Source organism: Felis catus, chromosome E2 (assembly GCF_018350175.1).
Source record: "Felis catus isolate Fca126 chromosome E2, F.catus_Fca126_mat1.0, whole genome shotgun sequence".
Lineage (NCBI taxonomy): Eukaryota > Metazoa > Chordata > Mammalia > Carnivora > Felidae > Felis > Felis catus.
Genome location: NC_058382.1, coordinates 44,017,357 through 44,042,198, shown reverse-complemented (window position 1 = coordinate 44,042,198; position 24,842 = coordinate 44,017,357). Strand labels below are relative to the sequence as shown.

At 45.6% G+C, this 24,842-nt stretch overlaps 1 protein-coding gene across 3 annotated transcripts in view; it reads right to left on the bottom strand.

The window, feature by feature from the left end:
• Positions 1-24,842, bottom strand: part of CDH3 (cadherin 3) — a 61,031-nt gene that overhangs the window by 3,341 nt on the left and 32,848 nt on the right. For all 3 annotated transcript variants that reach the window (XM_019819961.3, XM_006941669.4, XM_019819960.3), the window contains 12 exons: positions 15,374-15,459; positions 14,254-14,379; positions 13,902-14,057; positions 13,667-13,811; positions 12,144-12,319; positions 11,348-11,476; positions 9,875-10,060; positions 8,280-8,521; positions 7,741-7,886; positions 6,765-6,989; positions 2,612-2,818; positions 133-263 (listed from right to left, as the gene is read on the bottom strand). In XM_019819961.3, the coding sequence (XP_019675520.2) occupies positions 133-263; positions 2,612-2,818; positions 6,765-6,989; positions 7,741-7,886; positions 8,280-8,521; positions 9,875-10,060; positions 11,348-11,476; positions 12,144-12,319; positions 13,667-13,811; positions 13,902-14,057; positions 14,254-14,379; positions 15,374-15,459 (1,955 nt within the window). The remainder of the gene's footprint in view (positions 1-132; positions 264-2,611; positions 2,819-6,764; positions 6,990-7,740; positions 7,887-8,279; positions 8,522-9,874; positions 10,061-11,347; positions 11,477-12,143; positions 12,320-13,666; positions 13,812-13,901; positions 14,058-14,253; positions 14,380-15,373; positions 15,460-24,842) is intronic.

Here is a 24,842-nt window from a genome sequence, read left to right as displayed (position 1 = left end):
ACATGAAGATGGATGCTTTAGGCCAGAGTCTAGTCAACGTAGCTAATATGGTTAGTTGGTTAACCCAACCATCCCTGCCAGTGGCCCTGGAGGCATCCATTTCCCAACACTTAGACCTTCCCAGTGCCTCACCTGGTCCTCCTCACCACCTCCCTCTTCGCCATAGTAGAAGACATTGTCACGGGTGTCATCTTCTGGGAGCAGAAGGGGCTCCTTGACCTTCCTCTTCTTCCTCACCAACAAGAGGAGGACCAGCAGGAGAACTGCAAGAGTTAGGGAGTGTGAATATTCACCCCCCACCACCACGGAACTGGCCAATAGCCCCAAACCCTTAGCGCCCCATCTAATTTTAGACCCCTTCACTCCGCAGCCAGGGTTGAAAACACTTCAGTGGCTCCCCTGCACCTAGGAAAACCCCCAATTCCTTATCAAAGTGTACCGGATTGGCCCCTGTCTTTCTCCACACATCTACACCCCCACGTGGGTCTGGTCACATTTGCCTCCTTGGAGTTCCTCAAGTAACACCTAGCAGTTTACCACTTCAGGAGCTTCATGTGGGCTTTTCTCATCTGGAACATTTTGTACACATGGCTCTCACCCTTCAGGCCTCAGTCTACTATCCCCTCTTCCTAGCAGAAAACTGACTTCATCCCCCCACCAACAATTCTGTACCATTTATTGTCAGTCTTCCCTTATCGGTGATACTGGTCCTCAAGGAAACACTCCTCTATGGGGATGGGAATCTCCTAGCAGATGTTACTTTTCAACAAGACTCTTTTTCAGTCCCCAGTGACCCCTACATTAGCCACAGATTTTAAGTTAAAAAGCGAGACAATGAAACTCTGATATGGTGCAGTAATTTGAACTTAAGTGCAAATACTATTTTGGTATTTCAAGAGAGGAACTTAGCTTTTAGTAATATGGTCTGAAAAGTTGGCAGGCCATGTGGACATGGGAGTATTGGCCACCTAATGCCTAGCTGTTCTCCCTAATGCCAGGACTACCCCCAGCTAATCCCATATGAAGAAGCGACCCCAGGGTCCTCTCTGTGGCTGTCCAATGTGACAGGATACACCCACCATTTCGCTTTAGCACTTTTCTTGGCCTGTTTACACAATTCCTGTCTATCTCTGGCCAGTCAAAACAGACCTAGCCTTCTTGGGGAGTCTGTGGGTTATCAGCATGCACACCTTATGTGGGCCGGACTGCAATCTTTGCCTCCCCTTTTCCTCCTCACGGAGTCTGGGGAAAGGCAGGAAGGAGGTGAAGTGGACTTCTCACCTGCACCAAAGTTACATGTCTGCCTACTGATATCTCCATTTGGACCGTCTGGCAATTCTCTTCCCATGATCCTTTCCAAACTGGCTAATGGAAACTCCAGTTTCTACTTGTTTGGGTATTAGAATCATTGATGGTTCTTTTCTTCATACCACATATGAATCTGAATAGATTCTGCCTTGAAATACAACCACCTCTCACCATCTCACTCCTAGAATATGGCAATAGCTCCTTAAGAGTCTCCCTGTCTCCACCCTTACCCCTGTACAGTCTGTTTACTGGGAATCCTATAAAATTCAAGTCAAATCACATCACTGCTTTGCTCTAAACCTTTCATCACATCCTCACAATAGCCTACAAGGCCCAACAGGATGCTCTGCCACAACCATCACCTCTCTGACTTCATCTCCTACTTTTTTCCCCTTTGCTTTTTCCACTCCAGCAATTTATTGTTTCCACACACCAAGCACAGTGCTGCCTTAGGGCCTTTGCACTTGCTGTTCCTGAGATAGCTGCATGATTTGCTGCCTCACCTTTTTCAGGTCTTTATTCGAATATCCCTTCTCAACAAAGCCTTTCTTAACCATCCTACTTAAGATGGCAGACCTCCTCACTCCACTTCTTTTTCTCCATACCAATACCTATTTCTCTGCCAGATGATTCACTGTCTGCTCTCTGCATGCAAAGTAAGCTCCATGAGGACACAGAGTGGTCTGTGTTATAAAATGCTGCACCCCCAGCGCTGAAACAGTGCTTAGAGCACTGTATGTGGATTCGTTAAAGTTCGCCCTTGTTGAATTCGTACCGATTGTGTTTCTGTGTAAGGAATTCAGAGGGTAGAAAAAACAAAGGTGATAGATTCTACCTTTAAAGAACCTAGCTTGTAACTAAACACTTCCGCCCACTAGACTCGTGACTCTCAAACTCTAGCATACATCAGAACCCGTGCTGGGCTTGTTAAAACACAGGTTACTGGGTCTTACCCCTAAGTCCCTGAATCAATGGGTCAGGAGTGGGCCTGAGAACTGGCCTTTTTAACAAGTTCCTGGGTAATTCTAATGTCGTTGGTCTGAAGATCACACTTTCAGAACCACTGCTCTAGCCTCTAGATGACATGACAGTTGGGCTGGGTCTGTCTGTTCACGACTGTATCCCCAAAGCCTGGCACATTCCAGAAGTTCCATCAACATCCATTGACTGAATGACACTCCTAGAATTAAGAGTATCAGGAACAGATATGCAATGTTGGGGATGTCTTAGTCCCAGCAGTCCAGGGTAGAACTGGGTCTTCTAACTACCCCATCCAGAGAGGGGAGAGGGCACGGGTACTCACGCAGCAGAGCCAGGACAGCCCCCAGGACCGGGAGGAGGAAGCCCCCCTTCCAGGGTTTGGGGCAGGTCTCCACATGGCCGTGGCAGTCACACACCGTGGCGCTGATCACTGTCAGCTGTTCCTTGTTGCCATGGTCAGATAGAGAAAGGTGCACATTGTATGTGTCTTGCTTCAGGAACTTCTTCAAGGACAGGGCCACTGTGTTTCCTGGAGTGGACAGATAACATTCACCCTGGGAGACCCCCAAGTGGAACTGGGCAGATCATGGGCAACAGGGCAGAAATATCCCAAAAGCACACTTATGTCAAGTGTTAAAAGTTGATATTTGGCCAAAGCCAAATATGCACCATCATGGAAAGAATTACTGGAATAGGAAAATTTATTTATTGGGGCGCCTGGGTGACTCAGTCAGTTAAGCATCTGACTCTTGATTTTAGCAAAAGTCATGATCTCGCAGCCTGTGGGTGTAGGCCCTTGTGTCAGGCTCTGTGCTGACAGCATGGAGCCTGCTTGGGATTTTCCTTCTCTCTCTGCCCCTCCCCTTCTCACACTCCGTCTGCCCCCTCCCCTCTCTCAAAAGAAATAAACCTAAAATTTTTAAAAATAAGGGAAAAGAAATTCATCATTTTCCCCCTTAAAATCAATAATTACACTATTTTTAAAATAACGATGTTTTTTAAAAAGTCATGTCATGCAAGGCCAAAAATTTCTCAGCACTATTAGCTGCTAGACTGTTCTCTGCCTCAAAAAAGAATACATTGGAATAAATTCTTTCTGAGAGATAATTAACTCATGAACCATTAGATCATGACCTGAGCTGAAGTCAGAGACTCAACTGACTCAGCCACCCGGGTGCCCCTCAAGCCATTTTTAGTTCAAAGTTTCTGCATGGGGTGCCTGGGTGGCTCAGTCGGTTAAGCGTCTAACTTCAGCTCAGGTCATGATCTCACAGTTCATGAGTTCGACCCCCGCGTCGGGCTCTTTGCTGACAGCTCAGAGCCTGAGCCTGCTTGTGATTCTGTGTCTCCCTCTCTCTCTGCCCCTTCCCAACTCATGCTCTGTCTCTGTCTCAAAAATGAATAAAGCATTAAAAAAATATATAAAAAAAAAAAGTTTATGCAGACTCTCTGGCCTCCTCCTAGCAAGAAGGCTAGAAGGGAGAATTTGCCCTGTTCCAATTCAGCGATGGCAAGCAGAGAGGGAGCTCTGCAGGCTGAGAATTTAGTCTCCTACATAGAGGCCAACATGGTGTGTTTCCCTGAAACACCCCTACCACCATCCTGTCCCCATGCTGGATGGCGATTTCTCAGGGGCTGATGACAATGGTGGTGCCAGTGACTAAGCAGGCACTAACTGGGAGCCACGCCCTACTCTTCTCCACTACCACTTTAAGAGGCAGGTACTATTTTTTTTTAATGTTTATTTACCTTTGAGAGAGAAAGTGGGGGGGGGGGGCAGAGCAAGAGGGACAGAGGATCCAAGACAGGCTCCACTGACAGCAGAGAACCCAATGCGAGGCTCAAACTCGTGGACTGTGAGATCACGACCTGAGCTGAAGTCTGACATTCAACTGACTGAGCCACCCAGGTGCCCCAAGAGGCAGGTACTATTATTCTGATTTTACAAATGCAGAAATTGAAGCTCAGAGAGGTCAAGTAACTAATGTGAGATCACACTGGGGTAGGGGATGGATTAACTCCCCTGACAACAAGGACATGATCAGTTAGAAAAACTAAGCTAAGCTGGGACGCCTGGGTGGCTCAGTTGGTTAAGCAGCCGACTTCAGCTCAGGTCATGATCTTGCAGTCCATGAGTTCAAGCCCTGCATCGGGCTCTGTGCTGACAGCTTGGCGCCTAGAACCTGATTCAGATTCTGTGTCTCCCTCTCTCTCTGCCCCTTCCCCATTCGCACTCTGTTTTTAAAAAATGAATAAATGTTAAAACAAAAAACAAAAACTTAAGGGGCCACTGGGTGGTGTCCGACTTTGGCTCATGTCATGATCTCACAGTTCCTGGGTTTAAGCCCTGTGTCAGGCACTATGCTGACAGCTCAGAGCCTGGAGCTTGTCTCGGATTCTGTGTCTTCCCCTCTCTCTCTCTCTCTCTCTCTCTCTCTCTCTCTCTCTCTCAGCCCCTCCCCTGCTTGTGCTTACTCTCTCTTTCAAAAATAAACACACATACATTAAAAAAAAAAAAAAAAAAAGGAAAGAGAAACTAACTTAAAACCAAGAACCAGGTATCAATATTATCACCAGGTGTTGGTACCAGTGGGCTTTGGTCATAATGCTCACACCTGACTGAACCAGATCTGTGATTGCTGCTGGGAAATAGTGGTGATGAATGAAGGTGGCTGTTCACACACCTACTGAGCACTGATGTACCAAACAACCTGTCTCTTGTGTCATCACTTAATCTTCACAATAACCGTATCGAAGTAGGTACACTTATCGGCACCATTCTACAGACAGGGATTAACTGAGGAACAGTGAGGTTCAGTAGTTTGTCCATAATCATAAAGCTAGTAAATGGAGAAACTGGGTCTTGAACTAAGGCATTCTGGTTCCAGAGTCCATGCTCTATAAATGATAAGGTCAGGGATGGGGAAAAAATGGCTTCCAGGCCACAATGGGGTAACAGGAGATCAACTTGCACTCCTCAAAGGAAAGGTGCTGGTCATACATACCCGAATCACAGGAATCATAAAATTGAGATCATGTGGGTATCTGAAAGAGGTCTCCTGAGTCCTTTCAGGGCTAGGCTCAGCAGCAGTAATAGACACTGGACATATCCAAGTAGGATATATAGATAAATATCCTATTTATAGGGGCAGAACCTATATATACTGGTTCCCCATTTCCTTCCTAGGGGACCTTAGCCCCAAGAGGAAAGGGGACACATTTTAAACCAAAGTGAACAGTGTCTCTCCAGGGGCCTTCCTGGCACTTGAGGCTGGATCCACCTTTCTCACACACCCCGGGTCCTCACCCACTTGATACCAAGTTAGACCCCTTTTCAGTGTTGTGACAACTAAAATACCATGACAGACTGAGAACCTCTGGGTGGATGGAAAGAGAAAGCACAGGGAGATGGATTGGAGCGGGGTGTTGGGGAAAGGGACTGTGGCTTCAATTTCTGCTCCATACTTACCCACTCTGTGCCCTTGGGCATACTACTTAACCTCTCTGAGCCTCATTCTCATCTTTAAATAGGTATAAAAATACTGACCACAGAAGGTGGTAGAAATATTACAGAAGGAAAGAAAAAGCATTTTGCATATTGTTCAATATGCATTCAATAAATGGCAGGAAGCGGAGACCTAATGATAAATCAGACTGTCTGGATCCAAATTCTGGTGGCCATCATTTTCTAGCCATAAAGCCTTTGGCAAGCTATTTAACCTCCTGTAAGCCTTGGTTTCGTCGTGTAAAATGGGTGCATACACATTTATGTGTGTTAATAGTACCTTCTTCACCCAGGGTTGTTGTGAGGATTAAGTCACCTAATCTATGAAGCATCTGAAGTGGTATAGTATATACCATATATAGTATATACCAGTGATATACTAGCACATACTAAGTATGCTCACGACATGTTAGCTATTATCACTGCAGGAATCCTAGCTCTTTTATTATGTGATACTGAGATAGCCACACCCTCTCTCTCCCGGCCTCAGTTTTTCCATCTGTACGGGAAGGTGGTTGGACAAGAACAGTCTTAAAGGGCTGCTGTGGATTTCCACAGGCTAACACAAAGTTAATAAGTAGCGAAAGTGTTGAATGGTGTCTCTCCAACATTTTTTGTCTTTTTTTTCCTTTTTTTAAAAGTAGGCTTATGCCCAGCATGGAGCCCTATGTGGGGCTTGAACTCATGATTCTGAGATCAAGAGTTGGATGCTTAGGGGTACCTGGGTGGATTCTCCTTCTCTCTCTCTTTTTGCTCCTCCCCCTCTGGTGCATGCTCACACTCTCGCTCGCTCTCTCTCTCTCAAAATAAATAAATAAACTTAAAAAAAAAGTCAGATGCTTAACCAACTGAGCCACCCAGGCACCCATTGGTTGACGTTCTTAACTCAGTGACCCACAAGATGCTGGAATGTGTACAGGGTCCCGGTATGGGGCAGACACCCACCTACTACCCACCACCACTCAATTACCTTTCTCATTGACCTCTGCTGTCCAGTAGATATCCGAGTCATGTGTGAGCTGGGCCTGGAAAGGGGAGGTGTGGGGGGACAGGTCCTTGTCCGTGATGTTCAGCACTTGGGGCACAGGGCTTTGGTTGCAGATAGTGATCTGTCGGGGTTCGGGGACCGGGCCATGGTCGTTGATGTCCATAAGTGTTAGCAGGAGGGTCCCAGTGCCAGTGGTGGGAGGGCTCCCTGTTCATAATTACACATAGGATCCCTTTTAGTATCTGCCGTTGGTTGGGGTGATGAATGAGTGTTAAGCTCTCCTATGACCTATCCAATCAGCCCCAGGGAGGTTCCTTTTAACTGCCCAGCTGTAACTTTTCGAGACCTTCCACGCCCTGCCCTGGTCTCATCATAGATCAAACCAGTGATGGTAAATCCATGGCGGTCATGCCATCTTTCCCATAGCAGACATTACTAAGTGATCCTAGCACCCTTACAGCCACTTCATCCATATGGCCACTACCAATCTATCACAAAAGGAAACCTACTGGCCATCTCAGGGCTGATGCTGTGTTTGCTAATGAGCTTTAGGGATGCTTCCCTTCACAGTCCTGCGGGAACCTTTCATCTGCCTCCAGACCTTGCTTCACTGTGTCAAGCAGCAATGTCAAGTCACATCCTAACTCCCAATCCTGTCATGGTATGACATCACTAATCAATCATGGCACTTTCCAGGCAGCCCCTTTCCATCAATCACAAGGCCAATTCTGGGCTCAGTGAACCACACACTTAGGCTAAAAGAAGTCATTCTCCTAACACTTGGGTCTTAGGGAAACCACAGCCAATCCTGGTCTTTGAAAGACTCCTCTAAAGTCCCCTTTGACCCTCCAGATTGGTTTGCTGACATCTTTCCCTGACACCATACTCTGTGGAGGGGATGTGCTGTGTCATGGGCTCCAAAGGTACCCAAGTGGAGGGATTGGGAGGAAGCTCTCACCATCATCTGTGGCCAAGACCATGACTTCATAGACATTGTTCTTCACAAACCGTTCATCCTCACGGTCTAAAACCCCCGTGGCAGTGACCTGTCCACTGTCTGGGTCCATTGCTAGCCACCCTGCTGGGTCTCTGAGGATGTGGTAGCTGGAGTGGAAAAGTTGAAAAGAGTCATTTCCAGAATACTTAGAATTCTGGTTGTCCTCCAAAGCCTACTCATTCAACTGGCAGATGCTGTTATGGGTCTCGGGGCTCCTAGGCAAGATCACATGAAGAATGCATCTCACCCCAAATGGAAGCGAGAGCGGCAGAAAGAGGGCCCAGCAGGGACACATGAGAGAGAGTGGGAATACCTGCCCCCTAGACCTCTGTTCAGAGTCTTCAGTGTTGGGGAGGGTAGGAAGGGAAGGTCCCGTGCGGGGATGACGTTCAAAATATTTAGCAATCTTTCTGGTAATGGGAGCAAACGCTGGCCATAATAAATAACCCGTCCAATACTACTAATGCTTTTGGATGCATCTGAGCCCAGCTCCTGTGTACCTGATCTTCTGATTTCCCTCGTCAGGGTCCTGCGCAGTGTAGGTGCAGACAGACTCCCCGACAGAGATGCCCTCCTGGACCTCGATGACTTTGGAGGGTGGGACAAACACAGGTGCCTCATTCACATCCTCCACACGGACTACTATGGTGGCCGTGGAGGTTGGGAGCTTCACCACAAAGGGAGCCTCATTGGTCACTTCAACGTACAGGGTGTGTTGGTTTTTGGCCTCGAAGTCCAAGCCCTGAGAGAGAAAAGGGAGGAGAACCTGAGCCACCAATTTGTGAGGAGACCCCATGCAATGCTTTGAGGTCAGAAGGAAAGGGCCCACAGTGAGGGGCTCAAGGTTTCCAGGAACAGCAACGTTGCCCTTTCCATATAGTCTCCTGCACTTTGAGTGGACAGCCAGTGGGGCCTCTCAGACCACCCCTAAACCAGAAAGCCCTAAAGTTGGTTCCCAACAGGGTGGTGGAGAAACTCGTGGAGGCCTTTCTGGTGATCCTAATGACTGGGGATGCCGCTGGCATTTATAGGCTGGGGCAGGGAGACCAAGAACTGTTCCACAGGCCGTGTGACTTGCCAATATCCCCCTGAACATTCATGTACTTGTGGGTGTGGAAAATCTGTTGATAATTCCAGTCTAGAACACGTTTTATGTGTTTCTGGTGCAGTTTTAATATATATGACTTTTCTAGGAATGCAAGCTTCTGAGGGGAGCCTGTAATTTGATTTGTTCAGGCCCTTCCCAAAAGCTGTTTATTTGCTGTCCTGTAAAGATACCAGTATGACTTGTGGGGTGTATGAGCCGACAGAGTGACACGCAGCATCCGCTACAGTTGGATGAGTCTCCAAAGAGAGGCAACTAACTGACCAGCTTCATTGTGTTTTCTAGTATGTTCTCAGAAGCTTGCGTACAGAAATATCTTATTATCAGTAAATTTTCCTGTAAAATTCTTCTTTATTTCACAGTTAGGGCAATCTCTTTTTCTAGAAATTATGTAAGTTAGGTAAGTTTAATTATAAATGAAATTCATTTGACAATGTAAAAAGGGCATTACAAAGTTTTTGTTGAAAGAAGGGGATAGTTTTTAAAGTATTATATATAAAACTCTGCTTCTCAAACTAGGCCATTCTAAAAGCATCAATTTTATTCAAAGACTTTTTGAGAGACAACCGTATCTCTAACTACTAAGTAACATAAAACATTTTGCTACGCAAAAACCTAGACATGTGTTATGGATTAAATGCAAAATTTGCAAGCATTCCAATAAAACAGAGCCTCTCTGTTTAAGAAGGCTGACTGGGGACAGCCACTGGACACCAGGATCTGGGAGGAGGAGCTCTACTCATCTGCCTTAATCAAATCAGCGACTCCCACCTGTTTTTTTGAAAGGAGTCCCTGGTTAAGATTTAGTTTGAACAAAGCAATACACTGACACAAGAGGGATGGGAAAGGGTCAAAAGCCACCAGCTTGCTGCACTCCCCAGTTGAATGGTTCAAAGTAGGTGTCCCAAGGCAGATGGTACCTCCTTTTCCCGGAGGCCGCAGACCTGACTGTCCCAGGTGTGGACTTGTCTAAAGCCCAAAATGACTCACCTTCCTGGTTGTCAGAATGCCCTGGTTGCTCTCGGGGTGGGTGGTGATGGTAAAATGGTCCCCATCGTCACCTTCCAAGATGCGGTAGGTGGCGTGCCATGCGGGTGAGTTGGGGGCATCCAGATCAGTCACTGTCAGCCTCTGCACCTCGTACCCCACCAGGTTCTCAGGCACTTGGGCCTCGTACTGTTGGTGTGGGAAGCAGAGCACAGTCAGAGCAGAGACTGAACACCCTGAGACCGTTCCACGCTTCACCAGCTATGGATCCTCCATGTGACTCCATGGGAGCTCCATTCCATGCCGCTCACTCTTTCTGGGATCACCCAATACCACACCCCAGGGTTTCAGGGCACACACAGATGCGGAATGTCCTGAGAGTCAGCCTTCCAGCTTCTGGGACAGACCACAGGGATGGTGAGCCTACTATTCGTACATCCAGGGCCTACTACTCCAGTAATCACACTGGTCTGGGTGCCCTAAACCCTGCCATGCCTAGCCACCTATCTAGCTGAGATCAGAAAGGTATGGAGAAGGTGGCAAGAGGGACTAGCTGCCTGACTGCTTTACGGCACTGAGCAGGAACTTTTTTGGAAGCTCTGAAGTGGCAAAAGTTGGGAACTTGGTTGCTCAGAACACATTTCTAATCAAGCCTAAATAATGTTCAGTAGCCAGAATTATCTAAGGATGGAAGGGGGGGGTGGGTGTCATCTTGATTGGCACTGAATTCTCCGTCGCTGCAGGTGTACAAAGTACTCACTGGGTGAAGGTGGACAGGTATAGGTGTGAGGCAAATTATAAGTTTTCATAACAACACGGATTTTGTTCCTTTCTATCCTCCTTCCTTCTTCCATTCTCTCTGTCTCTCCCTCTTTCTTTCTCTGTAAAGTAACCTCTACCTCTAGTGTGGGGCTAACAGTCACGACACCATGATCAAGAGTCACAAGCTGCCCCTGACTGAGCCGGCCAGGGGCCCCTCAACAAGGATTTTCATATTAAGCACTTATGTACCAGGGATTTTGTTATGAACTGTACATAGATTATTTCATTTAAAACTCAGAACAATGCAGCAGGTATTACTAATACCTCCATTTCACAGATTAGGAAATGGGGCACAAAGAGGTTAGGTAGTTTGCCTCCGGTCTCACATCTAGTAAGCGGTGGCACAGGACTGGAAGCCATGTGGGCTGTTTCCAGAGTTTCATGAGAAAGAAAAACCTCAGGGGCATCTGGGTGGCTCAGTCAGTTAAGTGGCCGACTCTTGATTTCGGCTCAAGTCATGATCTCACAGTTCATGAGTTTGAGCCCTGCATGGGGCTCTGCACTGACAGTGCAGAACCTGCTAGGGATTCTCTCTCTGACCCTCCCCTGCTTGTGCGTGTGCTCACTTTCTCCCAAAATAAACAAACTTAGAAAAGAAAGAAAACTCAGTCCTTCATCATCTGATGAGGAAAGAAGGACTGAAATCAAATTTACCTTCTGAGGATCAAACACAGGAGCATTGTCATTGGCATCGAGGATTTCCACTATGGCCACTGCTGTGGTGGTAGAACCATCCCCATCCATGTCTGTAGCCTGGATGGTCAGTGTGTACTCAGGGACTCTCTGGGGAGGAAAGGCAAGTTCAGGCCAAGAGGTACCTCAGCCTGGGCTCAAAGAGGCACAGCTCTGGATATACGTGGAGGGAAGGGGAATGTTTCCCCTTCTCACAGTGCTCTCTTGAATCCCTGCCCCACTACTCACCCATGGCAGAAAAGAACAGAGGCAAAGGGTGGAGGGGGAGGGGAAACACAGAACTAAATCGTTCTCCTGGGCCAACTGTGGGGTGGAGCCTGGGGATTGCCCCCTGACCCCGGGCTGATACAGAATGGGAGCTTTGAGTGGGGATTCGGGTAAAGGTATTAATTAGGAAACAGTAGGCAACTCCAATATCCATGGAGCTAATTCTACTTTGTAGCACGCAAGGGACAAATCTGGGCAACGTGCATGCTAAGTGAGCCATTCCGAGAGGAAATGAGAAAACCTACAGAAAATATCAAACGCTTGCATTTTACAGCTGCCTCCTCAGCCTTAACGAGATCATTTGGCAGCATGCCATTGGCCCAAGAGAGCTGTGGGACATCAACATGGGAACACAGCAGCAGCCATTCCCAGCTGACTTGGATTCTCACTGCTCCACCTTGGGCTTTGGAGGCTTGGCTTCTGCTCTTGAATGTCAGGCCCCAGCCTGAGAAAGCCTGAGTAGGCGGCACTCTCCCTAAGGGCCACTCACCTCCCGGTCCAGGCCACTGGAGATGACGCTGATGGTACCCGTGCTCCGGTGGACGGTGAACATGAGGTCATGTGGGTCCTTTGGCTCTTGGCTATGGATAGAGTAAGCAACCACCCCATTGTAGGTGTTGATGGCATCGTCCTCATCTGTGGCTGTCACCTGCATCACAGAAGTGCCTGAAGGGGAGAAGGAATGAGTGAGCACCCTTCTCTCCCAGCTCCGATTACAGCATTGCCTACTTCTGGAACTATGAGAGGCTCCACCTTGGACCCATCCTCTACTTTGTGGCCGATTGCTAGGTGGTGTCCTTTTTCCTTTCTCTGCTTCTTTCTTAGAAACAAAATGCTCATAATCATTTTAAGCTGAGCACAAGGTCTGCCTGGAACAAAGATTATTTCCCATCCCTCTTGTAGCTAGCTGTGGCCTTGAGACTAAATTCTGACAGATGGGATATACGACTTTGGGAGAAGTGTTTTTCTGAGTGTGGGGCTTATTCTTCCCATCGCTTCCCTTCTTCCAGGTGTAATGGTTGGAACTCCAGGAGCAACCACAAAGTAATCTTGGAAATAAAGCCCCAATAGCAAAGCAATGAGAGAGAAGGAGCCTAGGTCTCCAACACTGCAAAGCACCATTGTAGTCTTGATTGTCCACCTCTAGATTTCCTGAATATAAGGAGAAAATAAGGTTTCATCTCATTTAAGGTCCTGTTCTTCTTTGGGGGATTTCTGTATTGGCAGCCTAACCAATTCATACTTCTCAAATCTTCCACAACTCAGAGAGGAAGGAAGAGGAGAACCCCTCCCCACCAGCATCGGTTTTTGAGGTCATTATGTGTTATATCCAATCTTCACAATTAATGAGTAATATAATTCCCATTTTCAGATGTGAAGATTGAGGCTCAGAGATCATGAACTTGCCCAGGGTCACAGAAAAAAAGGTCACATGTAAAGAGGCAAATCAAGATTCAAATCTAGATCTTTGTAGCTCTAAAGCTAGTGGTTCCCAAACCTGAAGCTTCTGGGAAACTTTTAAATATACAGATTGCAAAGCTGTGTATTTAAGATCATCCTTATTCAGGGATCTTGGGATAGAGTAGGGGGAATATGAATTTTTAAAGATTTTGGCTTTACTTTAAAATTTTTAATTTATTTTTTTAGAGAATGTGTGTGCAAGTGGGGGAGAGTGTTGGAGGAAAGAAAGAGAGGGAGAAGGAGAGAGAGAGGGAGAAAGAAAGAATCTTAAGCAGGCTCCATGCTCAGCTGGATGCAGGGCTGAATCCCACAACCCTGGCATCATGACCTAAGCTGAAATTTAGAGTGGGATGCCCACCCTACTGAGCCACCCAAGCACCCCAGAAATCTGATTTTTTAAGATTATCCCAGGTGATCTGATATACAGCCAAGGAAATCAAGTATAGAGGGTTGTTCCAGCCTTTAACAGTCTTGGCTGACCTCTAGAAGTTGACCCAAGGCTATGTCTGGGCCTAGCAGACCTCTCTAGCTGTCCCCTCCCAGTTCTCTTACCGGGTAGTACCCCTTCCAAGACGCTGCCTCTGAAAACATCCTGGGTGAACTTGGGCTTGTGGTCGTTCTGGTCAGTTACAATGATGGAGATGTTCATGGGGTCTTCCACTGAGGCACCGTTCTCTGATACAGCGTGGCCAAAGAGCTGTGGGTGCACAGGTCCAGGGTCAGCCTGACCCCACCCTCCCACCTGGCAACGGGGCCCTGCTTTTGTTGGATGCTCCAGATTACCTACCTCATACTTCGCAATCTTCTCCCGGTCCAGCGGCTTATTCAACAACAACCAGCCTGTTTCCTTCTCTATGGTGAAGACACCCTCAGGGGGGCTGTCTGCTCCAGGGCCTGTGATGCTGTAGAAAATCTTGGTGCCTCTGTCCTTATTAGATTTGAGCTGGAAGCACAAGAAAATAGCAGCTGACAAAGTGACAAATCTCTCACGGCTGCCAACAAAAGTGAGGAGGGGTAAAGCCTTATCAGAAATTGTTCCCAATACAGAAGCTTTCAGGAGCAAGAAACCTTATAGTAAGGCCTTTGGATGAGGGTCCCTGTACCCACCAGTGACTCCCTGGGAGAAAGCACAGTCATACCTGATTGAGCTTCTGGGGGAAGGGACCCTTGCCATTCTCAGAGACGGATATCGGTGGAACCACCCATTCTCTCTTGCGTCTTCGTAAGATACGGTTGGATCGGGAGATCTTCAATGGTTTCCTCTCCTGCAAGGAGAGAAGACCCCTTAACCCACGCAAACAGCTGGAAGATACTCGACATGCTCTCACTTACGGAAGTTAAGGGTGAGGAGGGAGACCTAAATAGGTTTATTGCACAAGACAAATTGAAAAGAATCCTAAGTGTTTATTTACAGAGAACCAATTAAATACACTAGAATATATAGTTTAGTATTTTATTTAATAACTTACATAATTAGTATGTACCAGCTTTTGTGTAAAAGTGTAGCAAAATAAAGCCGCATATCCATAGTGGCTTATATATAAACAAAACCTATTTTTAGATGCAGAAAGAAAGTGCATACATGTAAATAATATATCTTTTTGCATAAAAGAGAGGAGAAAAAAGTATTTTTAGATCTGTAAATATATAAAATACATAACATATGTTTAATATACATATAGAACATATAAATAAACTTCAAAAGGAAAAATAACTGGTAACAGTGGTTATCTGTGTATTCTCTTGGAAAGGGCATTAGGTAAATGCAGAGAAACAAAAGGAGGTTATTCACTGTGTAACTTTTTAATATTTTAAAATTGTTGAGCCACATGGATATATTAGCAATTCAAAAAATTAAAAGAAAGAAATGAGGCTGAGTGCCTCAGGTCTGTCTTCCCAGAGGCTCATGGGATGTTCATGGGGTCTTGAATCACCTTCCCTTGGGGTTTAGCAAGATGATATGGGAAAGAAGGAAAGGGTGATGGGAAAGGGGCAAAAGGTACTGGGCCATTGTTCACAAGGCAGTTCTTTGCCCCACTGGCCTGACTCTCTGGCGCCCCTAGTGGAAGGGTGCAGTCATTACCCTGCTTAGATCAGTAGCCACGCCCATAGGTGTGGGCAAACTGAGGGCTAACACTGCCTCTTCTGAAGGGGTAACATGGTTCATAACCCAGCAACCTCGAACTCCTGGCCAGCAGCAAGCTGGGCATGCACAGAGAACATCTTCCTTCCTCCTGGCAGGTGCACATGGTGTCTTACCTGGACTGTTCTACCATTCAGCACAGCAAAGTCACCATCAGTGCTAAGCAGGGCTGACTCTTGCCCAGGGCAGTCCACGAAAATCACTGTGGGTAAGACAGAAACAGAGTATTAGGAAGAAGAAGGCTTCTGGAAGCATCCCTAGTGGAAGCAACACCTGACGACAGCCTCCTGACTGGATCAAAGATGATTTCAAGCCACTGCAGGAGACCTGGCTTTGGTCTCCATTATAATCAAATACAAGTTTCAGATGGGGCTTCCAACTTTGGCCTCAAGAGGGAGGACTACATGGTGGTTTGTGAGCCAAGCTGCTTTCTTTGTTCATGAGACCAAAGAATCAAGATCATATACATTCAACAACATCAGCCCCAGATGGCCTCATGAGACAAAGGGTTGACCCGAGGTCATGGTTGAAGGCAGGAGATTTTCAGCATTTCAGAAGACCATGAGTCCACTTATATCCAATATGCATCCTGCTACACTGCTCCTCACACAGATCATTCTGGACAATCTCCAGCTGTTTCAGTTTGTCATGTTCCCTCTGAACCCCCCTGCTTAGCCACCTTTTAAATAAGCACTCTGAGGTGATAACTACCACTCACTAAGCCAGAGACTGGGCCCATTTCATCCTAAACTACCTTAGCTAAGGTAGGTATTATCTCCTTTTCAAAGGTAAGAAAACGGAGGTTCAGAAGCCCTATCAGCCTGACTCCAAACCATCGGCTAGAGAGTACTTACAACCAATGTTCTTAACCACCCTTCCTTGAAGCCAAAGCAGGAGAAGAGGGTACCTGCTGAGGGAACACATGGGCCCATCAGCACCTGCTCTGGCCGAGACACCAGTCTGCATCGTTTTCCTAGGCTGCAGCACAACGAGGACCACAGGGACAGTGCTGTGCCACAGAGATGTCAGCGTGAGGCTTCCAAATGTCCTTTTTCGAAAAATTGTCCTTTAGTCTCAGATTATGAAGATTGTTGTCCCCCCACCCCCGCCTCCACCATTCCCTCCCTCATTTTTTAAATTATTTATTTTGAGAGAGAGAGAGAGAGAGCATGGTGGGGGGGGGAGGGAGGGAAGGAGGAAAGGAGGGAGAGGCTGAGGGAGGGAGGGAGGGAGGGAGGGAGGGAGGGAGGGAGGGAGGGAGAATATGAATCCTAAGCAGGCTCTGTGTTGTAAGCATGGAGCTCAATGTGGGGCTCGAACTCACAAACTGAGATCAAGACCTGAGCCAAAACCAACAGTCAGTCGTTTAACCCACTGAGCCACCCAAGTACACCTATGATAACGGTTTAAAAAAAAAATCCTTCCTTGGGTTGCCTGGGCGGCTCAGTCAGTTAAGCCTCCGACTTTGGCTCAGGTCATGATCTCATGGTTCCTGAGTTTGAGCCCTGCGTCGGGCTCTATGCTGACAGCTCAGAGCCTGCCTTCAGATCCTCTGTCCCCTTCTCTCTGGCCCTCCTCTGCTCGTTCTCTATCTCTCTTCCTTGGGGTGCTTAGTTGGCTTAGTCTGTAGAACATGAGACACTTCATCTCAGTGTTGTGAGTTCGAGCCCCACATTGGCTGTAGAGATTACTTAAAAATAAAATCTTCCAACAGGCACATGAAAAGATGTTCAGCGTCGCTCCTTATCAGGGAAATACAAATCAAAACCACACTCAGGTATCACCTCACGCCAGTCAGAGTGGCCAAAATGAACAAATCAGGAGACTATAGATGCTGGAGAGGATGTGGAGAAACGGGAACCCTCTTGCACTGTTGGTAGGAATGCAAATTGGTGCAGCCGCTCTGGAAAGCAGTGTGGAGGTTCCTCAGAAAATTAAAAATAGACCTACCCTATGACCCAGCAATAGCACTGCTAGGAATTTATCCAAGGGATACAGGAGTACTGATGCATAGGGCCACTTGGACCCCAATGTTCATAGCAGCACTCTCAACAATAGCCAAATTATGGAAAGAGCCTAAATGTCCATCAACTGATGAATGGATAAAGAAATTGTGGTTTATATACACAATGGAATATTACGTGGCAATGAGAAAAAATGAAATATGGCCTTTTGTAGCAACGTGGATGGAACTGGAGAGTGTGATGCTAAGTGAAATAAGCCATACAGAGAAAGACAGATACCATATGGTTTCACTCTTATGTGGATCCTGAGAAACTTAACAGGAACCCAAGGGGGAGGGGAAGGAAAAAAAAAAAAAGAGGTTAGAGTGCGAGAGAGCCAAAGCATAAGAGACTGTTAAAAACTGAGAACTGAGGGTTGATGGGGGGTGGGAGGGAGGAGAGGGTGGGTGATGGGTATTGAGGAGGGCACCTTTTGGGATGAGCACTGGGTGTGGTATGGAAACCAATTTGTCAATAAATTTCATATATAAAAAATAATAATAATAATAAATAAAATAAAATCTTAAAATCTGGGGTGCCTGGCTGGCTCAGTCAGTAGAGCATGTGACTCTTGATGTTGGGGTCATGGGTTCAAGCCCCACATTTGGGGTAATGATTACTTAAATAAAATCTTTTAAAAACTCCTTCCATAAAATAAGAAAGGGTAATAGATGAGTAAACTACAAAACTAATGTGAACATGCCAAAGAATTCAAACAGTATATGAGTATAATATAAAAAAGTAGAATTCTGAATTATAAGTATCTGGAATATAAAAACTCCTAAAACTCAACATCAACAAACATTCTAATTAAAGAGAAACAAAAAAAACAAAAACAAAACAAACGGGGACGCCTGGGTGGCTCCGTCGGTTAAGCATCCCATGTTGGCTCAGGTCATGATCTCACAGTTCCTGAGTTTGAGCCCGGCATCTGGCTCTGTGCTGACAGCTCAGAGCCTGGAGCCTACTTCAGATTCTGTGTCTCCCTCTCTCTCTCTCTCTCTCTCTCTCTGCTCCTCCCCTGCTCATGCTGTGTGTCTCTGTCTCAAAAATGAATAAACTTAAAAAAAAATTTTTAAAAAGAAGAAAAAAGGGGGACAAAACATAAGAGACTCTTAAGTACAGAGAACAAACTGAGAGTTGCTGGAGGGATTGTGGGTGGGGGGGATGGGCTAAATGGGTAAAGAGCATTAGGGGAAACACTAGTTGGGGTGAGCACTGACTAGGTGTTATACATAGGGAATGAATCACTGGAATCTACTCCTGAAATCATTACAGCACTACATGCTAACTAAATTGGAGGTAAATTAAAAAATAACTAAGTAAATAAATAAAAGAAAGAAAAAGAAAAAAGCAAAGGACCTGAAAAGACATTGACCTAAAGATATACAAATAACCAATAAGCATATGAAAAGATGCTCAGTATCATTAGTCATTAGGGAAATGCAAATCAGAATCAATTGTGGTACCACTTCACACCTGCTAGGAAAACTATTTTATTTTATTAAAAACAATTTTTTTAATGTTTTATTTTTGAGAGAGAGTGCAAGCGAGGGGAGAGGAAAAGAGGGGTACAGAAGGCTCTGTCGCACAGAGCCTGACATGGGGCTCGAACCCACCAACGGTGAGATCATGACATAAGCTGAAGCTGGATGCCCTGGGAAAACTTTTTTTTTTTTTTTTTTTTTTAAAGAAAAACAAAGTCCTGCCAAGGTGGGAAGAAAATGGAACCCTCCTGTATTGGGAATGCAAAATGGTGTGAAAAAGTTTGGTGGTTCCTCACAAGGTAAACAGAATTACCGTATGATCCACAGTTCTACTTCTAGGGGTTTACCCCAAAGAAGTGAAAGCAGGAATGCACGAAGAAACTTGTACACTGATTTTCATAGCATCATTTTTCACAATAGCTGAAAGGTGCACACCACCCAAGACTCCATCAAGATATGAAGAGATAAACAAAATGTGTTATATACATGCAGTGGAATGTTATTCGGCTTTCAAAAGTAATATAATTCTGATACATGCTACAATATGGGTGAACCCTGCCAACATTCAGCCAGGTGAAATAAGCCAGTCACAAAAGGACAAATACTGTAGAATTCTGTGTATATGAGGTACCTAGAATAGTTAACAGACATAGAAAATAGAATAGAGGTTACCAGGGGCTGGAGAGAGGGACAAATGGGGAGTTACCATTCAATGAGTGCAGTTTCTGCTGGAAGTAATGAAAAAGTTCTGGAGATGGATTATGATGCCAGTTGCACAACAGTGTGAATGTGTTTTAATGCCACTGAATTGTTTAAAATGGTTAAAACAGCCAATTTTAGGTCATGGATATTTTACCTCAGTAAGAAAAAACAGCAGAAGTCTGATGTGGGAGTAGAAAACGGAATAGTCATTTTGGAGAACTGTTGGGTGGTATTTACCAAAGCTAAATATACACATTCCCCAAGACCCAGCAATTCCCCTTTGCAGTAGAGACCCAACAAAAACACATTCACCGGAAGGCATGTGTTATAATGTTCACAGCAGCACTATTTCTAATAGTGAAAAACTGGAAATAACCCAAAGGTCCATCAAGGGAGAATGGACAGAAACACTGTAGTATATTCACACAATGAGATCAACCACAAGGACAGACAACATCGTGGATGAACCTTACAAACATACAGCTGAGTAACAGAGGCTAGGTGTAAGAGAGGACACAGGTATGATCACATGGACAGGAGGTTCAAGAACAGGCACAACCAACCTAGGTGAAAAAAGTTAAGACATTGGTCATCTTTTGGAGAGAGGGGGTCAGTGAATGGAACGGAAAAGAGGGGAGGCTTAAAGGCATACAGAGGTGCCTTCAGCTCCCCAGAGCCCAGGGCAAGCTCCCTAGAACCCAAGAGCCCCACAGAGAGAGGCAGGATCCAGTCGGGGAAGGCTGGAATGTGCCTGTGACAAAGAGAGAAGATGTTTAAAAATCAGATTGCCCTACTGACAAGGTCCCCACTGAGGGGTGGTGGCCTGTGTGTGATATGCTTGGCCAGTAGGGGAAGAAAGTGGGATCTAGGCCTGAGTCAGTTCCAGGAGGCCCTGGAAACCTCGAGACTCTCAGGCCACCTTTCAGGGTGACCCTGACCTTTGCCTCCTGAACACAGCTCAGTAGTCTCAACATCTGAGGAATTTGCTCTAGGGCTAAAAGGCCCAGGAATGAGATGTGGCAAAGGTTAAATCACCTTAATATAGAGCAACAGTTAAATAATCCATGGATTTACACTCCAGTGTTTACACTCCATGGATTATTTATGCAACTATGCAAAATGGTATTTATAGTCGAGTTTTTTGTTGTTTTTTTTTCAATGTTTATTTATTTTTGGGACAGAGAGAGACAGAGCATGAACGGGCGAGGGGCAGAGAGAGAGGGAGACACAGAATCGGAAACAGGTTCCAGGCTCTGAGCCATCAGCCCAGAGCCCGACGCGGGGCTCGAACTCACGGACCGCGAGATCGTGACCTGGCTGAAGTCGGACGCTTAACCGACTGCGCCACCCAGGCGCCCCAATATAGTCGAGTTTTTAAGTTACCTAGGGAAGTTCTTATGCTATGAAGTGAAACCAAGTAAGCAGAAAGTAAGCAGAATGTAGAAAGACCTATATAATATATGCAACTATGCACATATAAAAAGTTTGGAAGGGGACACCTGGGTGGCTCAGTCAGTTAAGCCTCCAACTTTGGCTCAGGTCACCATCTCACAGTTCCTGAGTTCAGGCCAGACATCAGGCTGTGTGTTGCCAGCGCAGAGTCTACTTCAGATCCTGTCTCCCTCTCTCTCTGCCCCTCCCCCACTCACTCACTCTCAAAGATAAACATTAATATTTTTAAAAATAATAAATAAATAAAATACTGGAAGGAGGGGCACCTGGCTGGCTCATTCGGTAGAGCACGTGATTTTTTTTTTTTTTTCCTTTTTTATTTTTGAGAAAGAAACAGAGCGTGAGTGGGGGAAGGGCAGAGAGAGAGGGAGACACAGAGACTCCAGGCTCTGAGCTGTCAGCACAGAGCCCGATGCGGGGCTGGAACTCAAGAACCACGGGCTCATGACCTGAGCCAAAGCCCAACATGTAGCCAACTGAGCCACCCAGGTGCCCCAAGCATGTGACTCTTGATCTGGAGGTTGTGTTTGAGCCCCTCTTAAAAATAAAAAATCTTTTAAAAAGACTGGAAGCAAATAAACCTTTCCAATGACTGTGGTTACCAGCAACTACTGTTTACATTTTTCTGTAGATCCATTTTTCTTTTAACATGAATCATCTCCTCCCCCCAACTTCAACTCATATGTTTAAGTCCTAACCCCAACTACCTCCAAATGTGACTGTATTTGGAGACAGGGCCTTTATTTTTTTATTTTTTTAACTTTTTTTTTTTTTATTTATTTTTGAGACAGAGAGAGACAGAGCATGAATGGGGGAGGGTCAGAGAGAGGGAAACACAGAGTCTGAAATAGGCTCCAGGCTCTGAGCTGTCAGCACAGAGCCCGACGCGGGGCTCGAACTCACGGACCGCGAGATCATGACCTGAGCCGAAGTTGGCCGCTTAACCGACTGAGCCACCCAGGCACCCCTGGAGACAGGGCCTTTAAAGAGGTGACTAACTTAAAACGATGCCATTAGGGTGGGCCCTAAGCTAGTATGACTATTGTCCTTATAGGAGGAAGGAATATGACCACAGATACAGAGAGAAGACCATGTAAAGACACAGAGAAGACAGCCAACTACAAGCTAAGGAGAGAGGCCTGAAACAAAACCGACCTGGCTGACACCTTACTTTTTGTTAAGACCCTCAACCTGGGTTACTTTGTTACCCTAGCAAACAAACACAGCATACACCATTCTCAGCAGTCAAGAATCCCTGTGCTCCTGAATTCTCCCAACAGCGGACATTTAAATCTTTTTATTTTAAGATTTTATTTTTAAGTAATCTCTACAACCAACAAGGGGCTCAAACTCACAACCGTGAGATCAAGAATTACATGTTCTACCAACCAGGCCAGGCAGGCACCCCAACAGCTGACATTTAAATACATTTTTTGGGGGGGCGCCTGGGTGGCTCAGTCGGTTAAGCGTCCGACTTCGGCTCAGGTCATGATCTTACGGTCTGTGAGTTCGAGCCCGTGTTGGGGTCTGTGCTGACAGCTCAGAGCCTGGAGCCCATTTCAGATTCTGTGTCTCCCTTTCTCTCTGCCCTTCCCCTGTTCATACTCTGTCTCTCTCTGTCTCAAAAATAAATAAACGTTAAAAAAAAATTTTTTTTAAATACCTTTTTTTTTTAGGAGAAAAAAAAAATGCTGAGCATGGAGCCTGACATGGGGCTTGATCCCACAACTCTGGGATCACCACCTGAGCCAAAATCAAGAGTCAGACGCTTAACTGACTGAGCCACCCCTTAATACTTATTAATACAGGCACCCCTTAATACTTACTTAATACTTACTTAATACAGGCACCCCTTAAATACTTACTTAATCTTCACCAAGCACTCTATGAAGTAGATTTAATGTCTATTTTCTAGAATGGAAAACCGAGAGGTTAAATGAATTCACTAAAGTTACGTAGCTACGAAATAGAGGAGCTAGAAGTGGTATCCACATCTGTCACAGCCTGTCATTTTCTTACCCACTAAGGTTAATCTTTCTGATACACCCAAGACTTAATTAATATCTTTTCCCTACCTCCCATTACCTCTTCTCCTCCAACTACTGAAATAGCAGACTCTGATTTCTGGATGCCCAATGAGGCAGTATGAGATTTGGAATAAAGCACTAGACTTGGAAGAAGTAACAGGACTTCTCTTACAGTGTTGATGTGAGGACTGAAAGAGATGACCAGTAAAGGGCTGACAGAATAGGATGCATCGGGTCAGGGTCTGCTGTTGATGCAGTTAATGGACACAGAGACCCCTGTAGGCATTGACATGAATTTGCTTGGTGCTCCTGGGTAAGGCACTTGAATTCTCCGGGTCTCACAATCAATCGTTAGCTGAAGCTTTGAACCTGAGGCCTGGTTTCCCTTGGTTTGAAAGGAGAAATTCATGCTATTAGAGTTACTCAAGAGTAGTATGGGGGCACCTAAGTGGCTCAGTTGGTTAAGCATCTGACTCTTGATATTGGTTCAGGTCATGATCTTACGGTACTAGGATCAAGTCCCATGTTGGGCTCTGTGCTGGCAGCACAGTCTGCTTAGGATTCTCTCCCCCTCTCTCAAAATAAATAAACTTAAAAAAAAAAAAATAGCAGTAGGACCAAACATATTTGCTCCTTGATGTAATAAGAGTAAGAAAAGCTTAAAAGGAATACCTAAACCTCCTTAGGTGATTCAGCACTCCTGCAGGTGCTTTAAAGATGCATACAAAGATCCCACAAAACTGTCAGTTGGAAACATCATTATGTTCATGCAGAAGTTGAAGCAACTTATTAGGAATTTATGTTTTCTCATTTGGAAGATGGAAATTAGACTTTACAGAGCCATCTTCAACACCAAATAAGATAGGGCTCAGGTCATCAAGGTTCTTGAGTTCAAGCCCCACATCGGGCTCTCTGCTGTCAGCATGGAGCCCGCTTTGGATCCTCTGTCTGTCTGTCTGTCTGTCTGTCTCTCTCTCTACCCCTCCCGAGTTTGCACTCTCTTAAATAAACATTTAAGATAAATGTCTAGGGGTGCCTGGGTGGCTCAGTCGATTAAGCATCCAACTTCGGCTCAGCTCATAATCTCACGGTTTGTGAGTTCAAGCCACGCATCGGGCTCTGTGCTGACAGCTCAGAGCCTGGAGCCTACTTCAGATTCTGGGTCTCCATCTCTCTTTGCCCCTCCGCTGCTCATGCTCTGTCTCTGTCTCAAAAATAAAATAAGAAAACATTAAAAAAAATCTTTATAAAAGTCTAAACTACAAATTTGTAAGCCCCAAAAGCTTATATGGATTCTTATGCCACATGAGGAAACTGAGGTTCAGAACTGAGATGATAGCCCAAGGTTACACATCTAGTGAGCGGAAGTGGAGTTAGAACCCAGGGTAGTCAGATTCTAAAGCCAGGTTCCTCTTGTTCATTCAAGAGCTAGTTGAGCGCTTCCTTTGTGCTCCATTTTCTTCTAGAAACTAGGGATGCATTGGGGAACAACTATCTATCCTCAAATATCTTTATTTAAAAAATTTTTTTCAAATGTTTGTTTATTTGAGAGAGCAAGAAAGTGAGCATGAGTGGGGAAGGGGCAGAGAAAGAGAGAGAGGGAGACAGAAAATCCCAAGCAGGCTCTGTGCTATCAGCGCAGAGCCCGACTCAGGGCTCCATCAAACAAACCGTGAGATCCTGACCTGAGCTGAAATCAAGAGTTAGACACTTAACTGACTGAGCTACCCAGGCACCCCTCAAGCACCTTCAATAAATACAGGATACTGCCTCCTGTCCAAAATCAACTTTTTCAGCTACTTACCAAACTAATTAACAATGCATTGACTGTAATAGCAAAACTCCAGACAATCCAAATGCCCATCAATAAGAGATTAACTTTATGTTATAACGACATCTATATAAGAGAACACC